The sequence below is a fragment of the Mugil cephalus genome, chromosome 8 (assembly GCF_022458985.1).
Source record: "Mugil cephalus isolate CIBA_MC_2020 chromosome 8, CIBA_Mcephalus_1.1, whole genome shotgun sequence".
In the NCBI taxonomy this organism is placed as follows: domain Eukaryota; kingdom Metazoa; phylum Chordata; class Actinopteri; order Mugiliformes; family Mugilidae; genus Mugil; species Mugil cephalus.
This window is the reverse complement of record NC_061777.1, coordinates 14,608,226-14,630,228: the sequence shown is the minus strand read 5'-3', so window position 1 is coordinate 14,630,228 and position 22,003 is coordinate 14,608,226. Positions and strand designations below refer to the sequence as shown.

At 43.1% G+C, this 22,003-nt stretch overlaps 1 protein-coding gene across 1 annotated transcript; it reads right to left on the bottom strand.

Annotated features, from left to right (window-relative positions):
* Nucleotides 1-22: 22 nt before the first annotated feature.
* On the bottom strand, nucleotides 23-20,072 carry serinc5 (serine incorporator 5). Its single transcript, XM_047591411.1, has 12 exons — nucleotides 19,881-20,072; nucleotides 11,281-11,448; nucleotides 8,825-9,003; nucleotides 8,662-8,744; nucleotides 7,467-7,560; nucleotides 6,627-6,838; nucleotides 6,352-6,444; nucleotides 5,219-5,333; nucleotides 4,374-4,443; nucleotides 4,141-4,177; nucleotides 3,630-3,774; nucleotides 23-1,861 (listed from the first exon to the last, which is right to left on the bottom strand). The coding sequence occupies exons 1-12, from the start codon at nucleotides 19,905-19,907 to the stop codon at nucleotides 1,717-1,719; spliced, it is 1,368 nt and encodes a 455-aa protein (XP_047447367.1). The 5' UTR covers nucleotides 19,908-20,072; the 3' UTR covers nucleotides 23-1,716.
* Between the last annotated feature and the right edge of the window lie 1,931 nt (nucleotides 20,073-22,003).

Here is a 22,003-nt window from a genome sequence, read left to right as displayed (position 1 = left end):
AAAACTGCAGAAACACACCAAATGGCGTTCAATTAATGCTTTATTGAAAGAATGTGAGCAGTACGAAGTGCATGGCATCTACATCTTTGAATTTCAAACATACAGCTTGATCAAAATGTCCTTCTACAGGTTATTGTAGTATACAGACTTCACAGTGGGTCCTGCTATCTGATTCTCATGTATTTATTCATTCATTTTAAATGTTTGATATCCAAGCTGCTGAGCACCATTGATTTTCTACATTCATACCAATAATGAAAATGCAGAAAAGTTTCCAAAAAAGCTAAGTCACGAAACAGGATTTGCAGGTTTAATAAAGCAAAACTCAACTTAAAATTTCTTCAGCCAAAATGTAAATTTATGTGTTAATATACAACACATTCAGGAATGCAACTAGACAGAAACAGAAAATGGGTTGAACGAGGATCGAAATGAATGAATTGCATGTGCAACATATATATATATATATATATTATACAACATGATGTTACAGTAACAGACTGACGATGGCTTGAATATATGTGAATTTTAATTATCCAGAGAACTCAACATCCAGTGTTGAGTAACTCACTTATTACCACCATGAAGCACTGGCATGTAACTAAAAAAAAGGCAAAAAGTATTTAAAACTCTCCAGAAAACAGCTGGTTTACGAGTCTGTGTGTGCATGCATGTATATATACTGTTCTCACATATATCTTTTTCTGTAACAGACGAAACAATCTGAGTAGTTTCTGGTTTTCTGACATCTACCTTTGGCAAATGTTCCATATCTGCGTCACTGCAGCTCTTCCATAGAGGTGGCACTTCACCAAGGTCACTCTTACATAAGGCAGGTTGATTTGAAGAGTGCTGCCCTGTACAACAATGGCTGGAGATGTATGAATGACGTGGGTTTTCCTAAGAAAAAGATTTGGCTCAAAGGGAGCGCAAACATTAATAAAACCTCCGACTGTATCCTCGCGATCTAAATGGAAACTCCACAACACTGGCTGTACTAATATTGAAAACTGTTCTGTTGCATAGAAAACTTCTACAAAAGGGCGCAATATAACAAAGCATCAACATATACAGCTTAAACGTGAGCCTGAGAGATGCATTCTTCAACAGGGACAAAGCTAATTCAATTCACAACACATTACTTCTTTGATTCCTTAATTCACACTTTAATAAATACAATTTCTTCTTGAGCCTGAAATATATTTGTCCCAAAACCTTGCTACAACATTATGGTTTGACTGTACAGAACAGAAATGGCTGGCTGGTTGACAGCAAAAGCGAGGATCAGAGGAAAACACGAAACAGAAAACACTTACAAAACACAAGTCTGAAATTTTCAGGTTATCTACAGTGGCTGAATGTTTGCAAATGTAACTCAACTCCCATGAGTCGTCATCTAAATTCAGACCTGTAAGTAGTACAAAACTCCAAGAGTCAGTGGTAGTAAAAGAATTAAAAAAAAAAAAAACATCAAGGTATTAACAGCTTAACATTTTAAAAACAAAGAAATAAACACTAGCATATAAAACAAAAGGCAACAGAGAATCCTCCTTTACGAACGCTGAGGGTAGTGTAGGGTTGTGTATCAAGGTAAGGGTGGTGGGGGAGGGGGGTGTTTGGTGGTCCCTTGGCCCCGCATGGGAACTTCTACCTGGCCACATCCCAGGAGACAGACAGATCAGCCTGACCCTGTGGGGGGGTGGAGTGATGAGTGACCTAGGCTATAAAGCGCTTCGGGCACACCATGGGAGCGACGAGGGTCCACATGTAGAGGATGAGGCAGACCCAGCATGACACCATCTTGATCCAGAACACTGACCAGCTGCCCTCCATCAGCTTCTCAATCTTATGGTCGTCGAAACTGTAGAAGAAAAGGGGGAGAGTTAGAAAACTGAGGAAGGATACACCATAGGACTCTTATGAATTTTAACCCTATCGAACACACGTGAGGTCTTATCTCTACTAAAGGCCGTAACGTAACAAGGTGACAGTTGCTGATGTCGGGAACCCTGCGAGCATCAGTCCCTGGTTTTGGCAATGTGTTGCCACAAGTCAGACCTCTGACAGCGGCTTTTCACTATGCTGATTTAACGGAGGAGCATGCTGGTGACTGGCTGTTGTTCATCGTAGCGAATCAGCTTTCTAAAAAGTAATAGAAAACTCCCTTTGATCAGAGCTGTATATTAGAGAGAGTCTGGCCAACTGGGGAATGGACTGTCTGAGTTATCCCGCTATGCTGATTGGTTATGAGCTGCTCACGTGTTTCATAGGCGCCATGTTAGATACATCCAATCAATATTCACCCACAGAGAAGTGGCAATAACAGAAAATATTAAAAGTAAAAATAGTTCAGCCTACCGCTCCAGCACAGCATCAGAAAAACAGAGAAAGTTATGAGAGTAGAAGATTAAAAGGAAGAACACGATGTCAACTGATTTCTCTCTATTATGTGATGTAAATGTCAATGTCTCTCAATGTCTGTTGAGATTTTATACAGGAAGAATAAAGTCACGCCACCATTAATGTGAACCTTGATCTCAAAAACATCCAACACCACTTTACAAATGAATGAAGTTAGAAGTTAGCCTAGCCTTATGCTAGCTAGTTATCTAGACTAAAGGCTTAGAAAAATAGCATCATATATACTGTGAAACCCATGTGTGCATGTAATTTATGTCCATGTAGCCAAATTTAATTGACACATAACTTTGCCTCAGTTACTACTACATTATTGCGGCTAGCGTGCTGATGTTATAATGATAATACTAATGATAATACTAAATACCAGTAAGACTAGTTTAATTTTCACTCTTTCTGAGCATTTATAATTTTTCAAACTTTTAACAGCGATGGAGGAACACGGGGGACAGAGGAGAAGGTAAACACAGCTCAGTGACTAATGAGGCGACAAAGCATTTTACAGGCTCGTTTAAGATATTTAAAGTAAGTGGACGCTGGAATATTTAAGTAAGGGCCTTTTACATGTAGACAGACGTTGGCAATTACATTTATAGGCCCGTTAATGGTGAAAATAAGCGATTTATTTCAACACAGCATATCCTCCGTATAGGGTTACACTGTAGAAACATCCCTGCGATGTATCAAACATGGCGCCCACGATTAGAGTTGGCCAGACTCTCTCTAATATGCGGCTCTGCCCCCTGACAAACTACTGCCACCTGCAGGTATGGAGAGTTATTTCCTCTCTGGCTCTTTGCTGTAGTTGCTGTGGTGTGTTAAAATACAATTTTACATCCAGACGTAACATTTGTTGTGCCTTTTGTAGATAGTCGTCAGTGGGGAGAGACAGGAAGCACTGGGAGGATAGAGAACCTATGACGTGCAGCAAAGGGTGCAGACTGAAATAGTACTTATGCCACTGTGTGAAATACTAAAGGCTCAGTTTACCATTCAACCAGGTGAGCTACAGGGGCACCAGGGCACTAAAACCAACAAGTGCATTAGGCTTTGTTTATCTAGATTTACCATGACCTCAATAATTGAGAATCTATACAACACACACAGGCAGAAAACAAAGGATGGATATTTTTGCAGATATTGGCTACTTTGCTTTTTATGTACGGCGTGTTCTGTTTTTACTGCTGATGTGATTTTTTTAATTCACTTACTGAAACCAGTTGGTGACGGTCATCATGACGTACAGGGAGCCCAGGAAGAAGACAAAGTGGAAGTAGGAGTAGTTATAGATGGTTCCCTCCCTCTCGTCATACAGCACGTTCTGGCCGGAGCCCGAGTTGTCTTCATCATAGTCATCTGAAACGCACGCATAAAATCACGCAAACAGGGAGTGGATCCATTCTTAGTGAGAGAAACGAGTGCAGATATTTTCATGGTTTCCAGCACATATATTAACTTTGCTTTTTTTTTCCAGCAGGTGGCAGTGTGGGCCTAAGCACGACCCCACTCCCTCCTCGCCTTGCTTTACTGTGTCATACTAGCCTCCTAGTAACAGTGACATCATCTGTGTTTGCTGACCAATGCTTTCTCGCCATCCTCAATCTGTCTGAGGAATAGCAATAAGCATAGCCCTACTGTGTGCAAACACCGCAGCCGAGGACATTTGTGTACGCGCTGGATGGACGGACAGACGCCGGATAGGAATCACTTGACTATCCTCACCTTTGTCATCTCCAAAGCAGAAACAGCAGCGAGCTCTCTGCAGGGTGGAGAAAATAAATAGGTTACAACGGAAACGAAACATCTGAAAGACATCTATCTTTATGTCGTATCTGATAAGGATGTGTCTTCAGTAGTGTCTGGTCAGTGCGGTTTCAAGCTCAGTTAATGAGTGTAACCAATCTGTGCGTTTGGCTAACCCACATACTTAGTGTAAGTGTGAATGTGTCATTCACCTCGGTCTCTGGCTCACTGTTCCTACACACTCTGAGCGCTGCAGAGCTTCGTCTAGTGGTGGACGTCAAGCTGGAGGGAGGGTGGACAAAGAAAAGAAACAAAAAAAAACATAGAAACACAGATTAAGGTGTATAAATATATGTATTTTTTCCATGCAGTTACAATTTTACAGTAGATTGCTGCAGGGACTAATTTCCTCCTCTCCAGGGAACAACCACAAGAGACAGGACGCCTCTTCTTGATGGGAAACACATGTGAGCGAAAGCACAAAGCCTCAGCCAGACTTAGCTCAGGCGCAGCCAATCATACACGGCTTCGCCTGAGTCACGGCCAATCCAAACTGCCTCATCTTTGTCACCGCAGCCAGCCACAAAATACATTTTATTCCACGTCGGCTGTAACAGAACTGCCGTTAATAGGTTTGGATTGTGGCGTTCACATAACCTCTCCACTTCAATCATTTAATGAAATGAGGCTAAAAACAGAAATATGCATGTTTGTACACAATGAAATGGGCACATTGGCCCAATATATATCAAGGCAACATGATAAACTTTCAAAGTAGTGCTCGGAGTTTATTACTTGGTTTTAGGGGTCACAATTAGGTTCCAGATGTGGTGAAGTAAGTTTGTTTTGGGCATTTACTGGCGATTGTTAAAGAGAGTCTAAGGGGACGGGGAGTTTATCATTTCAGTAAAAGCCCTCATAAACGTACCCATACCGACACGTGTGCATTCCTTCCACATTTATGTGATCATTTTTGTTTCAAAATCACTAGAGCGAATACATTTTGGCCAATCTTCACAGCTTTCAGCGTGTGCATGTGTGTGCGTGTGCGTCTTACCAAGAGTAGAGGATACAGGCGAACAGGATGATGGTTCCTATGATGGTGACGATCTGCTTATCGTTTTCGGACTCGGAGTTGATGGGAAACACGCAAACGGTTTTGTTCGCCACCACTGGACAGAAGAAATGTGCAGACCCGAGTTACATGAGGTGAAAGGAGAAGGCGGAAGTGAAGAGATTGTGAAAGACACAGGATGTGTGTGTATTTTGGCACAGCGTTAGCAGCAGTTCAAGGAGAATGAGGACAGAGTGACAGCTCGTGCAACACAAAGCAACTGCCTTTTTAGCAGAGTTCAGTCCAACTTTGTTTTACGTAGGATGAATGTGACATTAAATGTGTTCTTTAAATACATTTGTCAGTATAGAATATAACTACTGTTCACACAGGAATGTACACGTAGATAAGCCGATTTAAGACCAATAAAGCTGTCACATTAAACTTCTCTTTTACTTTTCTTTAACGTTTCATGGAAATTTAAGCCACTGTAATGTATTGCATTGAGAGCAGTTGAGACCAGTGTATATACACCAATCAGCCGCTGCATTAAAACCACCAACCCGACGATCTCATTAATGTTGTCCTGGGAAACCTGGGCGCTGGCATTTCAGTGGATGCTAATACAAAACAAACTGGGGTGCACAGTGTGTTTCTTCACTCTGTCTTTCTTCGAGAAGCAGCACAAACTTTTTCAGTTTGCATGCGTCGGTGATTCACTGCTGACCCACTGCAGACCCCACGAGAACTGCAGTATTGGAGATGCTCTGACTCGTTTGTCTAGCCATCACAATCATTTGTCCTTGTCAGAGCCATTCAGGCCGTTCCACTTCCTTCCTAACCCTAACCCTAACCCATTTTTCAGTATATCCTAGCCCCTAGTTATCATGAGATAATCAGTGTTATTCACTTGACCAGTGATTATGAGCAGGTGGTCACAATGCTATGGCTGGTGTTTATTGTTAACGGTCCCATTCCTAATAGTAACACTGTGAGTATATGACTACCAGGTGCTTTGCAGAAGCTAATGTGATCCATCTTCAAGCTGTTTAATAAGCCAAACTGAACACTCAGCAGAAATAAAACCAGTTGACCCAAGCCGCGAGCTAATATGTCGATGTGTGTGCGTTACTCACTTTCTTTTGGCTTGCTGGAGAAGGCTGAGAAGGTGAGGTACATGACGTACACACTGATGACCCCTGGCTGCAACAGGCCTGATGTGGGCTGCACTGTAGGGACGACAGTATTTTTAATATACGTAAGTGGCTGCACCGACCGAGAGTTTCAAGTTCATTTGGTCTCATCTATAAATTTACGTTACTATAAACATCACCTAACTGTAAATTATACCTAACATTACACAGTTATAACACAGTAAATTACACAGGGGCTTGTGATTACAGGTCCTTACATTTCTGTATGCACGGGGAGATGGCCAACAGGGAAACAATCAGGCAGAGGCTGCCATTGATACCCAGGAAAATCTTGTTAAGTAAACAGGCCTCGGGGTGCGTGTAGAACAGACCCATGAAGACCACGGCTCCCACTGCAACGCTGAACAGAACCAGGGTGACGAAGGCCAGAGCAGCGTACCACAGCCGATTGTACTTCACTCCTGAACTCCTGCAGACAGAAAGAGAGTGGAGGGTAGTAGAAAACATGAGGCAGAATAAGAAAACATAACACGAATGAGGGAAATCCTAATTAAATAAAGTAAAAAAAAAAGAGACACAGTTGGATCCAGTGATTATAGGCCTACAGAAAATTTCACAGAAAGCCAGAAAGAGTCATTTTTGTTGAGTTACTCCTGCACCCTGAGGAGAAGTGGAGACAGGTTTATGGCTCCTTAAATGCTTTCACATACTTTAGACTTAGTTTGGAATTTTAGGTTTCAGAAGATAACTAAATTCAGTCCAAGTACACATACCAGTACACACTGAGAAGTTTCCTCTACGTTCACTGTACTCTCTGGAACAATCTGCTGTATTATGACAGTGGAGCAAATGGGGAAACTTCTCAGCCGGATGCATCCTGGGAATCTGCAGAACACTGGCCCGCTGCCAAGTCTGGCCTCCACCCACAGAAACATAAAGCTTCATGACTCCCTCTTTCCAAGGTTTTAGCGCCAAAACAACCCCACAGGAGAATGCACCCATGCTCCCTTCTCAAGAAAGGACGTCCCCGCAGAAAGCCAAGCAAAAAAAAAAAAAAAAAGGGAAAGAAGCGGAGGGAGAAGACGTGTTGCTCTCACCAATTTGTGTTCCATCTGTGTGCGAACTCCACCAACAGCATGAGCTGGATCAGCACGAAAAAGAAGCCGCCAATGGCCGCTATGTAGCGCCAGACTGTAGCAGTGAACAGAGGAGGAGACAGAAGACGTTTAATGATGACATGTCCAGCATGACCGTAAAACCTGCTGCAGGGCATGGTACGGTTAATCATTCTGAAAGTTGTGGGAACAGTAAAATGTATGCGTGCTTATGAGTGCCTTAATAATCAGGTTTAATTACTAGAAGTGATTCACTATGCAATATATGGGACATAATCACTGGAACAGAATGCACTGAACATGTACTGCGTGCAGAAGTGGAAAAACACTGAAAGCCGAATGATATGATTGTATATATTGTATATATTGAGAACAACTTGTACTTAAAGGTCACAATGTATTCTCTGAAGATGTCTCGCGGGGAGCAGGACGCGCCAGACCACAATCTAACAGATACAGTGTGTCAAGGAGGAGAAGTAGATAGAGGAATGCAGGAGTATGATCACCCTAGACACGAGCAGGATGCCGATCAACGGGCTGAACCAATTGGAGACGACAACAACAAGCAGATGAGCCAATCAAAGGTAGACAAACACCCTAGACTGTAGTAATAGAAAAGAACTGCTCCCGTGAAGGCAACTCAGATCCAGACTCATAGCTTTGTATGTACTGTGGTCTCCACACTCTGCAGACTTGTGAATAAATACTCGTACTTGACGTCAATCTCTCGTCTCCTTATTCCTCACATCAACGGACCCGGAGAGGAGAGGAAAGCGTGGCTAAAATTCCTCCTCGACAAAGTTTATTTGGATAAAGCAGGTGTGTGCTTTGTGTGGTGGAAATGTTGAATATTTACCCATCATTTAATATGTATATCATTTATTTAATCATTTTGCTTTTCATATTATATTTATAATCATGTCGGGATTCGTCTCTATTCTGCCCTCAGCGGAGTGAATGAACAAACAAAAGCAACCTTGAAAAAGCTTCACTGGCAGACAAATCTGAATAACAATCCATCTTTCTGAGTATCAGAGACAAAATCCACATTTGAATGAAACCTTTGTTTTGAGGTGTTTCTTGTGACTCCACAACAACTTACTTTTACTTCATCTCATTGCTTAATAAAGGACATTTTAAATAACACATTATTAACTGAAGTGTCTCGCTTTATTACCTTCCAGAAAGGTTTCCTCGTTGGGAATGAAGAAGCCCCCAGCGCAGCAGGCGGCCAGCACGATAAACTTCAGCAACCAGAATCTGGCATTAGGGAAATGGTGGCGTTAGGAAGGGAGATTCAAAAGTATGTGGCACACAAGCAGCTGCTTACTTGTCCTTACCCGTTGTGTATGGCCGCCCTGCAGCCAGTGCTGTTGTGGATTCGTAGGGTGAAGAAAATGAAGAACAGGAAGAAGCAGGCCATTCCGAAGCAAACCTTGTAGACGGCAGCGTAACCGACCAGAGTTTTGCAGTTTTCGCCTGCATTCATCCTCTCGCACAATTCGCTGTAGTAGGGGACCTGATGGGCAAAATGATAAACCCAAAACACTCAAATGAGATCATTATGGCGCTGAATGGAAAACCCCACCTCTGCTCATGTTTGTCTAGTCTGCAGCCCGAGTGAAAGGGCCCAGTAGTGTCTATTGAGGGTGTCACGGCTCTAAAGGAGCAGAAAGAGAGAACAGGCGGCAACAACAACCCCTCTTTCTCTCCATGGAGCTCTCTTTCATCCCTCGTTCTCTGGAGGCTGTTAGAGGGGCCTTACAACTAACTGTCAGTGTACACAAACAAAAGACACAGATGAATAAATTAACCACCTTTTGTCAGCGAGTCAGAGGAAACGAGGAGAGGGAAAAGCAGAGACAGCGTGAGCGAGAGGCTGGGAGATCCCTCTCCGCGTAACGTTCCCAATTTTGAAATGAAGATGGCATCAGCGCTGCTGGGGCTTTCAACACATAACTGAGCCGTGTGACGTATGAAAGATGCTTTTCAAACTTAACACGACCTTTTGAGACAACTACAAATCTTGACTTCTAATACTTCACTATATCGGTCAACTTGGTTTTGCTAATTACCGGGTCCTGTTGTCCTTTAAGCTGCACACACGAGGTGAGACGCAAGCCAATTGAGTCATCACCACCTCAATGCGTCGCACAGTTCAGAGCCGGATCACAACATACAGCAAAAAGCCCATTTCTGGAGCTTTTGTCTCAGGTTGAGGACCATATTAGCATGTCCATGGTGTTGTGATTAAGAGGGAAGGGGGGTGGGGGGGGGGGCTGTTTCAGACTGCTGTAAATCTCTGGAGAAAAGACCAGCGCTCTCGTACGCACAATGGCTGCTCTCTTAGCGGGGACTTCCCACTGTGCCCAGTGTGCAACTGACACTGTGTGCATGTGTGTATGTACGTGTGCATGTAACTCAGCGGGCTTTGTGTGGGGCTATCAGAGGCCATTTTGTGCCTGGGTAGGTCTTTTATGAGGCCCTCCTCTCGCAAGGAGACGCACGGTAGGGAGTCGTTTTAATACTGTACTATATGCACTGGCAGAGAGTGGAGAAAAAAAAACTGGATTGGCGGAAAAATATTGTCTTCTAATAGCTCCTGAGGAAGCTTGGTCATTGCCATGGTAACACAGCCAGCTGTAGATGTTCTTCCTAGATAAACTGCAGGGGAACCATTATTACCTGTGTGCTTTGAGGTTTAAAGTTGAGCGTATGCTGATACACACTCTACATTACTCTATGGTTACTTGAAACAGGTTGATGGCGAAGGGAAACTTCATTTTCCTACTCTTTCTTTATGATGCTTTCATTACTCGCGCACCTCTGGTTGTTTTGTTACTCAAGTTAATCCTCATTCCTTATCTTGTTGTTTTCAGCTGCTCTTCGTCCGTAGGTTATACAAGTGTCTCTGATCCGTACTCGAGGGTAATTCTGCAGCTGCCCTCAAAGCCTTATTAAAAATCCATTAATGAACATCCATTCTAATATTGTTTTCCTTCTCGTTAAGAGACCAGACAAACTAATTTCCATCTCATTCACCTCCTAACCTCAGATATTTAGTAACTAACATCATGTCTGAGACCTTGACTCACCCACGTGGGACTGACCTACGCACAGACGTTGGCACCGTGTCTTTTTTGGCAGTTGGGTTAAATTTGTTCCTTTCATTTCCTGCTTCGCTTTCAACAATAGCGGCTGAAACTTTCGTCACAATTCTGGATGAATTCCACCAAAAATTCCCCCAAACACGAGTCACGTCTGTGTCTCCAAACATCCTCAGTTAACCTTATGAGTCTTTATTGATCCACAACAACAAATAATTCGAAAATCGCCCAGACGGAGAAGCAGACGGAAATACTAGAGCGCAAATACACAACAAACAAGTGACCAATTTCAGTTTTCATTGCCTACAGATGTTTTGCCTCCTTCCAGTACTGTTCCTTCAGAATTACTTATTCTATTAAGTCGAGTTAACTCTGGCAGAGAGGCTACAGAGGACCAGTATGTCAAATAGTGTAGTACAGATTCTCGGCATGGTATAACTAAAAAAAACTAAGCTAAATAAAGGCTGTGTGCTGTTATTTCCGCTCTATATACTTACTACATTTTCAACCACATACAATTTAGAATTTCAGTTATGCAAAGAAACCAGCGGTTTTAAATTGGTGTAATCCATACATCTTTTTAAGCTGGGAAATACTTCATATTCATATTGGTCAGTGTCTCTCATGAATTAACCAGCTTGTAAAGATTCACATCATGTGTACGTTTAAAGCAGGGCTGATGTACTCACATTATCTCTCAGCGCCTGCTCCACAGTGGGGGACATCATGATGACACAGATGACGGTGACCAACAGGAAGTAGAAGGCGTACATGAACCGGGTCCCCGTGGACTGTTTGATCTTCGGGCAGCAGTTACAGCAGCAAGAGCAGGCCGCCGATCCACAGCAGCAGGCCAGCTGCACACACAGGACAACGGAGAAAAGAAAGAAAGAAAGAAATGGGGAAAACTTTATTTTATCTTCCTACACAATCTGATCTTATTTTATTTTTAACAAAGACGACATCATGACCTTCCTGGCAGGGAGGGAGGGAGGGAGGGAGGGAGGGAGGAAGATTCCCTGATTGAAAGGGGTCAGGACCAAACTGCATTTGGATCAAGTTAAGAAAATAATCATTTAAAAACAGCACATTCCAAAAAAAATCATTTGAAACTATGAAAATAAAGAGGAAGAAAGCAAACTGAAACGGAAATACAAAGAGATAAGGAGAAATCACGTCTTGACTAAAATAGCAGCTCACGAACCAAGAAACTTAAACAGTTTATAAACAGATCTTCCAACTGTGGAGGTTACATTTATTCACAGTTGTCCATGTTTTATACATTGATGGTGTGCTGTTTCATGCTGTGAAGCTCCTCTAATCTTCTCAGTGTGTTGCGGTGAGCTACGTGGCTTGAGCTTGACCTTGGTGTCTTGCTACTCCTCTCTTCAGTGAGAAAACCTTATCGCCGCTCTCTCACAGAGACAAATTAGTTATGTTTGAGCGCGGAAAGAAATGAAGATAAGCCCAAACATGTAAACCGCATGGAGTGACAGCTTGTCTCATTAGTGAACGAGTTCCTAACCCAGGAAGGTTTGGCTGCCACCGGCTTTTTTGTAAACTTCCCTGGAAGACAGAGCGCAATCCAACTAAAACTAAATAAAAATAAAATCTGTAAAAACAAAAGCTGAGAAAGACACGTTGCACGTTCTAAATCCACTTTTTTTCCCCACAAACTTCCACCAAGATTAATTAGTTCCTACAGATGAGTATCTGACGCTTCTCATGAGATTCTCATGCTTAATCACTTTTGATATAGGACTGGAGTCATTTTTATGAACTGGTCAGACTTTGTCTATTTTGCCAGAAAACAAAATGAACTCACTGACAAGCGTAAAACGGCAACAGAAGACCCGTCAAACCATGTCTCTGCTCATTCATGGGTTTAATCACGAGGAACCAAGTCCCACTTCTCTTTTCACAGCAGCAACTTTTAGTCAGTGCGCACAGTGAAGTCTCTTGTCCGGAACAAACACACAGAGCCCAGCTCTGTTTCTTCTGACAGGCCGTCATATAGGAGGTGGACAGTCTCATGAAGACGGGCCCTGTGTTCTATTTAGGAAAGAGGAGGCTCTATAATTATATAGCACAAGGTCTTTCTGTAGCCACCCCACCCAGCTTGTGTAAGCCTCCTACCTCCGATCCTGCACATCACACACACACTTCGGTGGCGAGAGGTAAAATTGCGGTGAGGTGTGGAGGCTATATTGGGGCTCCTAGTGGTGGAGGATTTACATTTTTGGTTTGTATGCTAACCCCAGAGCATGACACAGATTTTAAAGGTAAAAAGGGCAAAAGTGCTAGTGTATATTAGCTTACATATTAGCTACATATCGAGGCTAGTCTGGCCATTGCGTGACTCTTGATCTGCAGGGAAATCTCATGATTATGGCATTTGGCCACGGCTAGAACCGACTCGTCAACAACTTGACCTGTTAACTAGATGGTGTCATGGCCGTGCTCCCTGTAAAAGAGGTATACGAGTTTCTCAGGTCCTCTGGTGAAGACTTGAGGGAATCAACAACAATAAAGGTCAACGTGCCGTCACCCCCGGTGCCAGTCTGTGCCAAAAACTTGCATTCGAACACACACAGACAATGCTGCAGCCAGCACAATGTGTTGAACACCTGCACGAAAGCCCGGGAAACTGGAAGAGGTACAATTAGCTTGGAGGCTCGGAAGCCGGTGCATCAGTTGGGCTACAGCGTGTTAATTCTTGATGAACATAACGTTAAAAATATTCGTGTATTTGAATGTTCAGCTAAAGATGTAAAACAGGAAAGGCTTTCAGTTCGTGCTCTCTGAATATGATCTGACCTGCTCTTGCATCTCATAAAAAAAGTTTATGCTGAAGTCATATTTTTTTATGCTTTCGTTTTTACGCTTGTTTAAGTTCTTTGCTTTTGTACAAGTGAGACAAATGTGTACACATACTTGGCCAGTAAAGCTGATTCTAATCTCTCTCACTAACTCGGTACACGAGGTCTGACTAGCACCAACTGTGCAACACACACAAGAAAAACTCATGGACACACACCAGGCTGGACAACAGTCAACCGTCAGCTTGGTATGTCACAGTCATGAACCAGTGTACATTTATGTATCAGGTCAAGTGTGCAACACATGTATCAGGTCAAGTGTGCAACGTCGCCTTTTGTTTTTACAGGTCTGTAGCGCTCTGCTCCTGTTGACACTTCTCTTTCCACACATCTTTTCCTTCCTATTCTCTCCGGTCAGAGATTTCCCTGCGAGTCTCTTCTAATTAGCCTATTGTTTGTTTTGCACCGAGCTGAATAACGTTTACGAACAGCTGAATGGCCTTGACTAACAGTTCTCTAAACAGATTCCCGTGTGAAACCGAACCCATTAAAGCTTCCAAACGATGCTCCGTGAAAAATGTGTTCTTCATTTCTACTGCTACAGAAGGTAGAATTAGTGGAAAAAACGTAAACGCAGCTCAACATTTACGAAACCGAGTGCAAACGCATTCCATCCTTCAACTGGGTTCAAGCCGCTGTGATAACGTGCATCTGTCTCGTCAAATTGTCCTTGACAGAAACAGTGAGTTTACACAAGCATGAGAAAATAGGTCAAGATCGAGATGCACGGTTCACTTCCTTTATCCATTCTGTACAGTGGCGCCCCGCAAGAGCAGCAAACACAATGATTTCATGCTAGATCAAACACAAAACAAATCCAGTTTATTCCCAATCAGGATTTAACAGGGGGCATGTATACTTGTAGGCATCCAGCTTATACAAGAGTAAACATTTTAGCAAAGGTAACACGGAACAGTGAGTACCGGGAATTCTGCTTCAAATGCTAAATGTGCAGATTCCAATTTCCCGAATGGGGCCTTGAATCGTCGCATGTGCCTCATCGCATTTTGACTGCACACAGCTTAACAGGATAAGCTGTTTCCTTTGTCCGCACTGCACCCGCATGTCTATCTCAATGGGCGATTAATTAACCACAACGGACTGAAAGTAAGCGGGAAAGGAACAGGACAATTTAAGTTGTGAGGGTGTTTAGATTTCATTAGTTAGGGGGTGTTTCACACAGTGTGGGGGCCCGGCAGCTAAACCCCGCACGGCCGACGGAGGGAGGGAGGGAGGGAGGGAGGGGGAGCCAGGAGAGGGGGAACGCCTCGAGGAATTCCACCACACACAGATACAAAAAGGGTATCCATGGTAACCGGCCGACCCCATCCACTTCACGGGTCACCCACCCCCCCCCCCTCGTCCGCGGCCTGCGTGCCCCACCAGCATGTCGACAGGTGGTTGGCGTGTCCGCATTACACCCCTGCTTAAATATCAACGGCGAGCCCCCCCAACGGCCCGTCGCGCGGCTGCCGTCCATTCATCCCGGAGAGCGTCGTCCCGGCTCACGTTCAACACGCCGCTTTAGTTCCCGTCCGGAGTTAAATTAAGCCCAGACTCTCACAACCTACGCTGTAGGCATCAAACTGGGAATGTGGCACTCTCGAGAGACAAACACCTGCCTATTTCAGCCTTTCACCCTTCGTCTTCAGCTCTCCAATGCTCGGCTCGTGAATGTAGCAGGAGTTGCATCGGCATAATTAGCGTGTACACTCTTCAGCTGTTTTATAAACAAATACTATCCAGGCCCACATTTAATCCATCAAAGAGAACATCTGTGATTAGACCGGGAGCGCTACCCCCCGAAAAAAAAAAAAAAAACCCTCTATCCTCCAGTGTCCACGCTCAAAGCAGCAGTGATGAAAAGGACTGAAGCATCTGACAAACAGGAAAAGGAAATAGTAGCCTAAATCAAACCCACAGGGGTGAACTCTGTAGCACGTAGGCAACTGCTTATGCAATGCAAACAGACCTGTAACGAAAATGGGTCGTGCACTATATCAGACGCAGCACAGCAGAGGACAACCAGGAGGAGGGACCACCAAGCAGATGTGTCAAGACACGAATATAGAGGTTTCCTGGGTTGTGTCATTTTTTCCCCCTAAGAAAAGACAAGTACTTTGGGAAATGTCTTCAGTTCTCTAATGTCGCATTCATACACTTGTGGTTTTTTGTTTTACATAAGAGTAGGACGTATTGAATCTGCATACCACAGACAAATATAGTCCAGAGGAGGAACTGATAGGAAACACAACAAATACCTAAACACAAAGTCATTTGAGTCTGCAGTTCAGAAATTAGTCCGAGTGGACATAAATGTTGACCGCGTGTTCAGCAACGAGAAGAGAGCACAAACTCAACCGCAAGTATTTTTTTATTTTTTTTTTTACTGGAAAAAACCTCGCACACGGACATGCATGACTCACAACAGAGATAGACACAGTCAAAACAACTTAACAGAAGCAGTGTGCACGACAGCTTCAGTGGCTGCGTCAGTGGGGGGTTTAAACATCAAGTAGACTCAGAATATCACTGGGTTGTCATCCACCACATTGACCGTTCCCCGCCTCGCATTAAACTTTCCATATCACATTCTATCGCCGGGAGCTTTTAAAACTGAAGGAACTCCACATGAATTATAGCAGCCACTGACCACAATGAATCATGACAGACACACTGGCTCAGATGAAACTGCGGACACACCCTCTTATATCGAATTACAACAATGCTTTGTTGAAAGCAGTCACAGGAAACCAGCAGAGGGGGGGAGGAAAAAGAAAGGGAGGGAAAGGTAAAAAAAACAAAAAAGAACTTTAAAACAACGGACTACAAAGCTGGATTTTTTTTCTCCCACATTAGATAGGTTGGACTCGAGACCTGTTCCCTCTCCCCCCTCATATGGTGACTGACAGCTCCTCTATTGTCTGTATAGCTAGGCAGCTGTACACACACAGCAAAAATGTATCACTGCTCTGTTTCCTGTACACAAAGAGAAGTCTTTGCTTCTCGCTTGGCAAATACAGCCCCTAGCTACAACCAACACGGGGAAACTTTAGTCCAGCGGAGAGAAAGGGGAAAAACTAACAAAAGGAAAGTGAGGTGGAGAGAAGAGCCGAAAAACAAAGAGTGGGAACGAAACCACCTCGAGCAGACAATACAGCAAGTCACAAAAACAACGAAAGGAAACTGACCAAACGACAGGAAGGCAGTCAAAAAAAAAAAAAAAAAAACGAGTCAGTATCAGATCGACAGGTACGAGCTAATCCGCCATCACCCTGTGTTTACCCTGGTTCACTTCTTGTTTACTTATGGGGCTACAGACGAAGCCAAGACAGAGACTCCGCTGGCATTTCGCTCAGTTTCATCAGCCCCATGCAACTCTGAATTGTGGAACCCTGGGAGGATGTGAAGAGGGGGGGATGTTGAGGAAGACATTATCTCTGACTTATGACAGTTCAGAGACAGACAAAAGGGAGGAAAGTTTGCCAACGACGTCCCCGTGGGAAAGCAAACCCCTGCTGCTGACTGCAGCAAAATTCCCGGTGGGGAAGTTGAAAATAGCCAAATGTCTGACATGCACACACTCGGCCGGGCACGTAATCCTAATCACGTGACTAACCTGGAAATTCATACCGACGGAGACTCCTACAGATACGGTCAGTCCTCGGGGGTTTACAGCTGAAGTTGGATTTAGAGCTCTCATCCCACGTTTTTTTTTTTTGGCTAACCTGCCCCCACTGATAATTTACAGCCACAGCAACGCGGCACGACTTCAAAGAAGTCACCATCTGATGGGGACAGCTGTGTTTGTGTGAGTAGGGTCGGGGCTGGGGAGAGACGCAACATTACACTCAGCGTACGTCAAGCTTGGGAGTGAACATGGACAAACTATACTACAGAACTGCTGTTAGCATTAAATTCCCACCAAACTCTTTTGGGTATTTGTCACCACTGATGAAGGCGAGACAGACAAACATATTCATGATATGTGCAAAATGAGGACACTATTTTCAGTGTCTTACTCAAGGATGACAGATAATGAAGGATGTTTACAGGAAGACAGTTTCTAGTGTCCTTCTGACTAATGCACCCTGTATACAGACACCCACGTGGTCTGAGTCCTGTCCCATACTCGCAGCCAACGCTTGCAGGGCTTTGGACCACACTCGGCAGTGAGCTAAAACCTCCCCCCCCCCGAGTCCCAACTCTATCGCAACATGGCAAACATACGTTTCCCTCGCTGAGAAGTTACGAGGGAGCTGCTCCCACACCATGCCTGCTCCTCTCTTCAAATCTAAACCAAACAACGCCCACCCTCGACTAATTTCCACCTTCAAGCCAAGAAGGAAATTAAAAGACCACACATCAATTTGGGCCACTCTAAACCTCAAGAGGGGCACACACATGCACACACAGAAACAGTTAATTACAAGCATACAGATAAATAGGGATGGTCGCAAAATAAATGGGGTGTCTGTGGCAGGGATTAGCACACCACCAGCACAGCAACACAAAACGGATCGTATTGTGTGCCCTTGCTTCTCCCCTAATCCTGCCTCGTTTCCATCACTCCCTGTCTGTGAAAAGAACAGGAAATGGAAGCGAGCTCCTCTCAGATGAGGGATGTGCATGCGTAATTAAATTCCAAGTCCAGAACTACTCAGCAGCGTTGACCCTGTGGTCAAAAGCAATCTGTAAGCAGTAAAAAAAAAAAGCATGAAACTAGGCCCCTCTCCAGCCACTCGCCTGCAACTTCACAGGATTCACAAACTGTGGGAATTTCGAAACAATATGTTGTAGCCAATCAATAGTCCAAAAGTCAGCTTACTATTGTGGAGGGCTACTGTGGCCTAGAGGCCTCAACGCAACTTAAAAAAGAAACACACATGCCAATGAGAACACAAGAGCAAATTATGTATAATTTACAACAAATACACAACCGTTACATATCTGCTCATTTCCAACAACACGACAAGTAGTGAACGACAACACCAAACACATCCCAGCCATCAGGTCATTAGTTTTTGGTTGTCCCGTGGGGAACATTTCCATTTGGACAGCTTGGATTGTGTTTCAGTATTTGTTTGTGTTATAAGTATCAACAGGATATGCGTTGTCAATACAGACGTTCTTAAACAAGAAAAGTACTTGTGTTTTGTCCATTTCCATTAGTTTTCTTAAGTTGCAGCTCTCTGTGCTGAAAGAAGAATTCAGTCATCACAACTGTTGTTGGTCAGTTGTCAATCGGCACAACCATTTCTTCTCAAAGTAACCACAGGCACATATATCATAGTAAAAACTAGCCTTGGACAAAAGCACTTTTTTAGTGTTTTTGAGTAATACACGAATTTGCTATTTTGCAAAGATGAAATAAACACACCTGAGGCATAATCGCCCTTTTGGACTCATATTTTTCATTCATTCATTTGTTCATTATCTGTAACCGCTTGTCCTCTAGAGCACAGGTGTCAAACGTAAGGCCCGCGGGCCAAAAGTAGCCCAAAGGATGCTCTAATCTGGCCTGCAGCTTGAATATGCAAAGTGTGAAAATGACACAGATTTTTTTAATGAACTGCTATCCCAAATTTGTCCACTGTTTTAGAAAGAGGCCCAGCGTTAAACAACAGACAGAAATGAGCCTAAATTACACTGTTTTTTTAAATTAATAAACTACATTTTTAAGGACGTTTTAATGAATTTAAACACTTTCCTAACTTACTTGTTCTTCTTCGCAATGAAACAAGTTGAAAAATGCGGAGTTGTCGTTACTTATGGGTTATTATGCTGTTATGATACAGGTCACTTATTACACCCCTGACCCAGAGGGTCAAGGGGATGGATGGGGGGCTCATATTTTTCAAAAAAAAGAAGAAGAAGGACAAATTATAACTAGATATCTCAAAGTTTTTACTGAGCTGGGTAGTGAAGTGTCGCTCCTGAGTGATAGGAAAGGAAAGACGCAACAGTGGAAGGAAGCCACGATGACGGACGCGTGTATCTCTCGTCTGGGCATAAAGACTAATCCACCACTATTTTTTTTTTTTTTTTTGTTATTATTATTATTTTTTATCAACACACATATTAACAACACGTGCCCTCCTACTCGTTGTGACAGCGGCTCGTCGCTGTTGTGTTATGATGCTAACAGATGTTAGCTCCTCGCCTCGCTTTGTCCCCGCTTTGACGCCGACAAACTGAACTCATTGAATCGGGTTCAGTTCATGAATGTCGCCTGTGTTCCGGCTCCGTAACAAGCGGGTTGAACACGACCGACGCTCGCGTAAAGAAAACCTCCGCTGACACACTTTAGGCGACCACAGACATCGACAACGAAAAAAAAAACCGCTTTACTAGACCGAAACAATAACAACACACACAGCAGTAAGTCACAGTAGACTGTTGTCGCTTACCTGCGAGATACAACAGGGAGTACACATGTCTGCAAAGTGAATAAAATCCGTTTCAGAGTAAAAGACCGGAGGGTTTGTGTATCTTATTATTATTTTTTTTGTGTGTGTGAGCAACGCGGACAACAGCGCGTCTCTCCTCCTCCTCCTCAAACTGCCTCGATGACTGCCCGGCCTCCTCTCTCTCTCTCTCTCTCTCTCTTCTCCTCCTCCTCCCCCTCCTTTCTTCCTCACCTCTGTCTCTCCTCCCACAGCACATCAGCCACACAAAGCCCCACACAAAGCCTCTGCCACAGTCACACACCACTAGAACGACTAAATGGGTTATTTAAAAAACAAATAAATAAATAAATATTAAAAAATAAATGAATCAACGACACTGTGAGGTTACGGTCTTTAACCAAGCAAAGACACTGTGGTTGAAACAACGTCGTAAAATTGCAGCATTATTAACATTGTTGCATCATTTCCATATATCTGATGAAACGGGGTGAGACGCGGACATTTCAGCTCACGAGTGCAAAATTAATATCCAGATGGAAAAGAGCTTCAACGGATCTACAGAGAATGATCTGGATAAGTCATAATACCAGTAACATACAGTATTATTAGCAACATCCCTTAGCATCCATATGAGGAGCCTGTTCCTAAAGGGTCCCAGGCTTAACTGTGATATAGATTAATACAGCTAACAGCCGTAATAATCAATCAATAATCGTTTTAGCCCTTCTCAAGAGACTCCGTAGTCTCAAAGAACACTACAGGAAATCTTTCCCTATCACAAGCCATCCGCCTGTTCAACCCCTCATCTGTATGTGACAGATTACACTCTGTACAGTCTTTTTTTTCTCTTTGGTATTCACTTATTTCAATTCACTTCTAATTCCTGTAAATATTGCATATAGGAAATAGGCCACATAGGAGAGAAGGAAAGGAGTGGTAGTCATCCACCCACCGTGCAATATCTATAATCTGTAATTTGTAATTAAATTTGTTAAGAGTTTATCGTTTATTGCACATTGTTTATTTCTTTTATCTCTTTTTTTTGTATATAGCTGCTGGAAACACAGTTTCCTACATGGAGTCATCCCAAAGGGATCAGTCAAGTTGAGTCTAAGTCTATATAGTATTTTATATCCTGTTATATAGTATGTATGGTGTTGATCTATCTATCTACTCTATCTATCTATCTATCTATCTATCTATCTATCTATCTATCTATCTATCTATCTATCTATCTATCTATCTATCTATCTATCTATCTATCTATCTATCTATCTATCTAATATGTATTTAATTTTGTCTAACCTCAAAGTAAAGTTGACACAGATCACTTGTGTCCCTTTATAAAACCATTCATTTTATTAAATACTGCATACAAATGAACCTATCAAAAGATACTGGGAGTTTTGGTTTCGTTTCATCACTTCCCCGCATTCATTGTGCTGATTCATATGAAAGTTTCCCTTTCCTTTAAAAGACAGTGGTCACTGTTTGTAACCTCATTTGAGTCGAGTTACGTAGTGACACCACTGGTCAGCAAAGTAGCCTTGATGTGGCCCAGACTGATAAGAACAGTAGCAGCCTTATCTAGAAGCCGTCTGTGTCCTGAGTTGCACCTTTGCCAAAATCTAACCCAGTTACACAATACATATAATTTGGTCATTGGTCACCCGCAGCCATTAAGTCATGTCTCAGTGCTGTGTTGTGTTCACCTTATAAATAGGGATGACTCACAGACTCTTTCTGAATAACATACATGTGCAATAAACCTCTGAACTAAGGATTTTTTTTTGTGTGTGTGTGTGTGTGTGAATCTTTACATGTGATCTCATTGTAAACACTGAACGTAGACGCCATTTAAAATTGAACTGAAAATACAAATCAGACAAGGCCTGTGCTGGAGAATATCAAATACATCTGATAAAATGTGGCACTGCCATCCTCTCCCCCTATCATCTTCTCTAATCTGATTGTGTTTGACAGAAAACTAAAAGGGCAGCACAACGCTGACAGGAGCATCGGGCCTCTGACATGTCAGACTGTATTGAATCACTGTAATGTGAAAGAGAAGGGACAGGGAGGGGAAATATATATCTAGTGGCATGCTGTTGCATGACACTGTC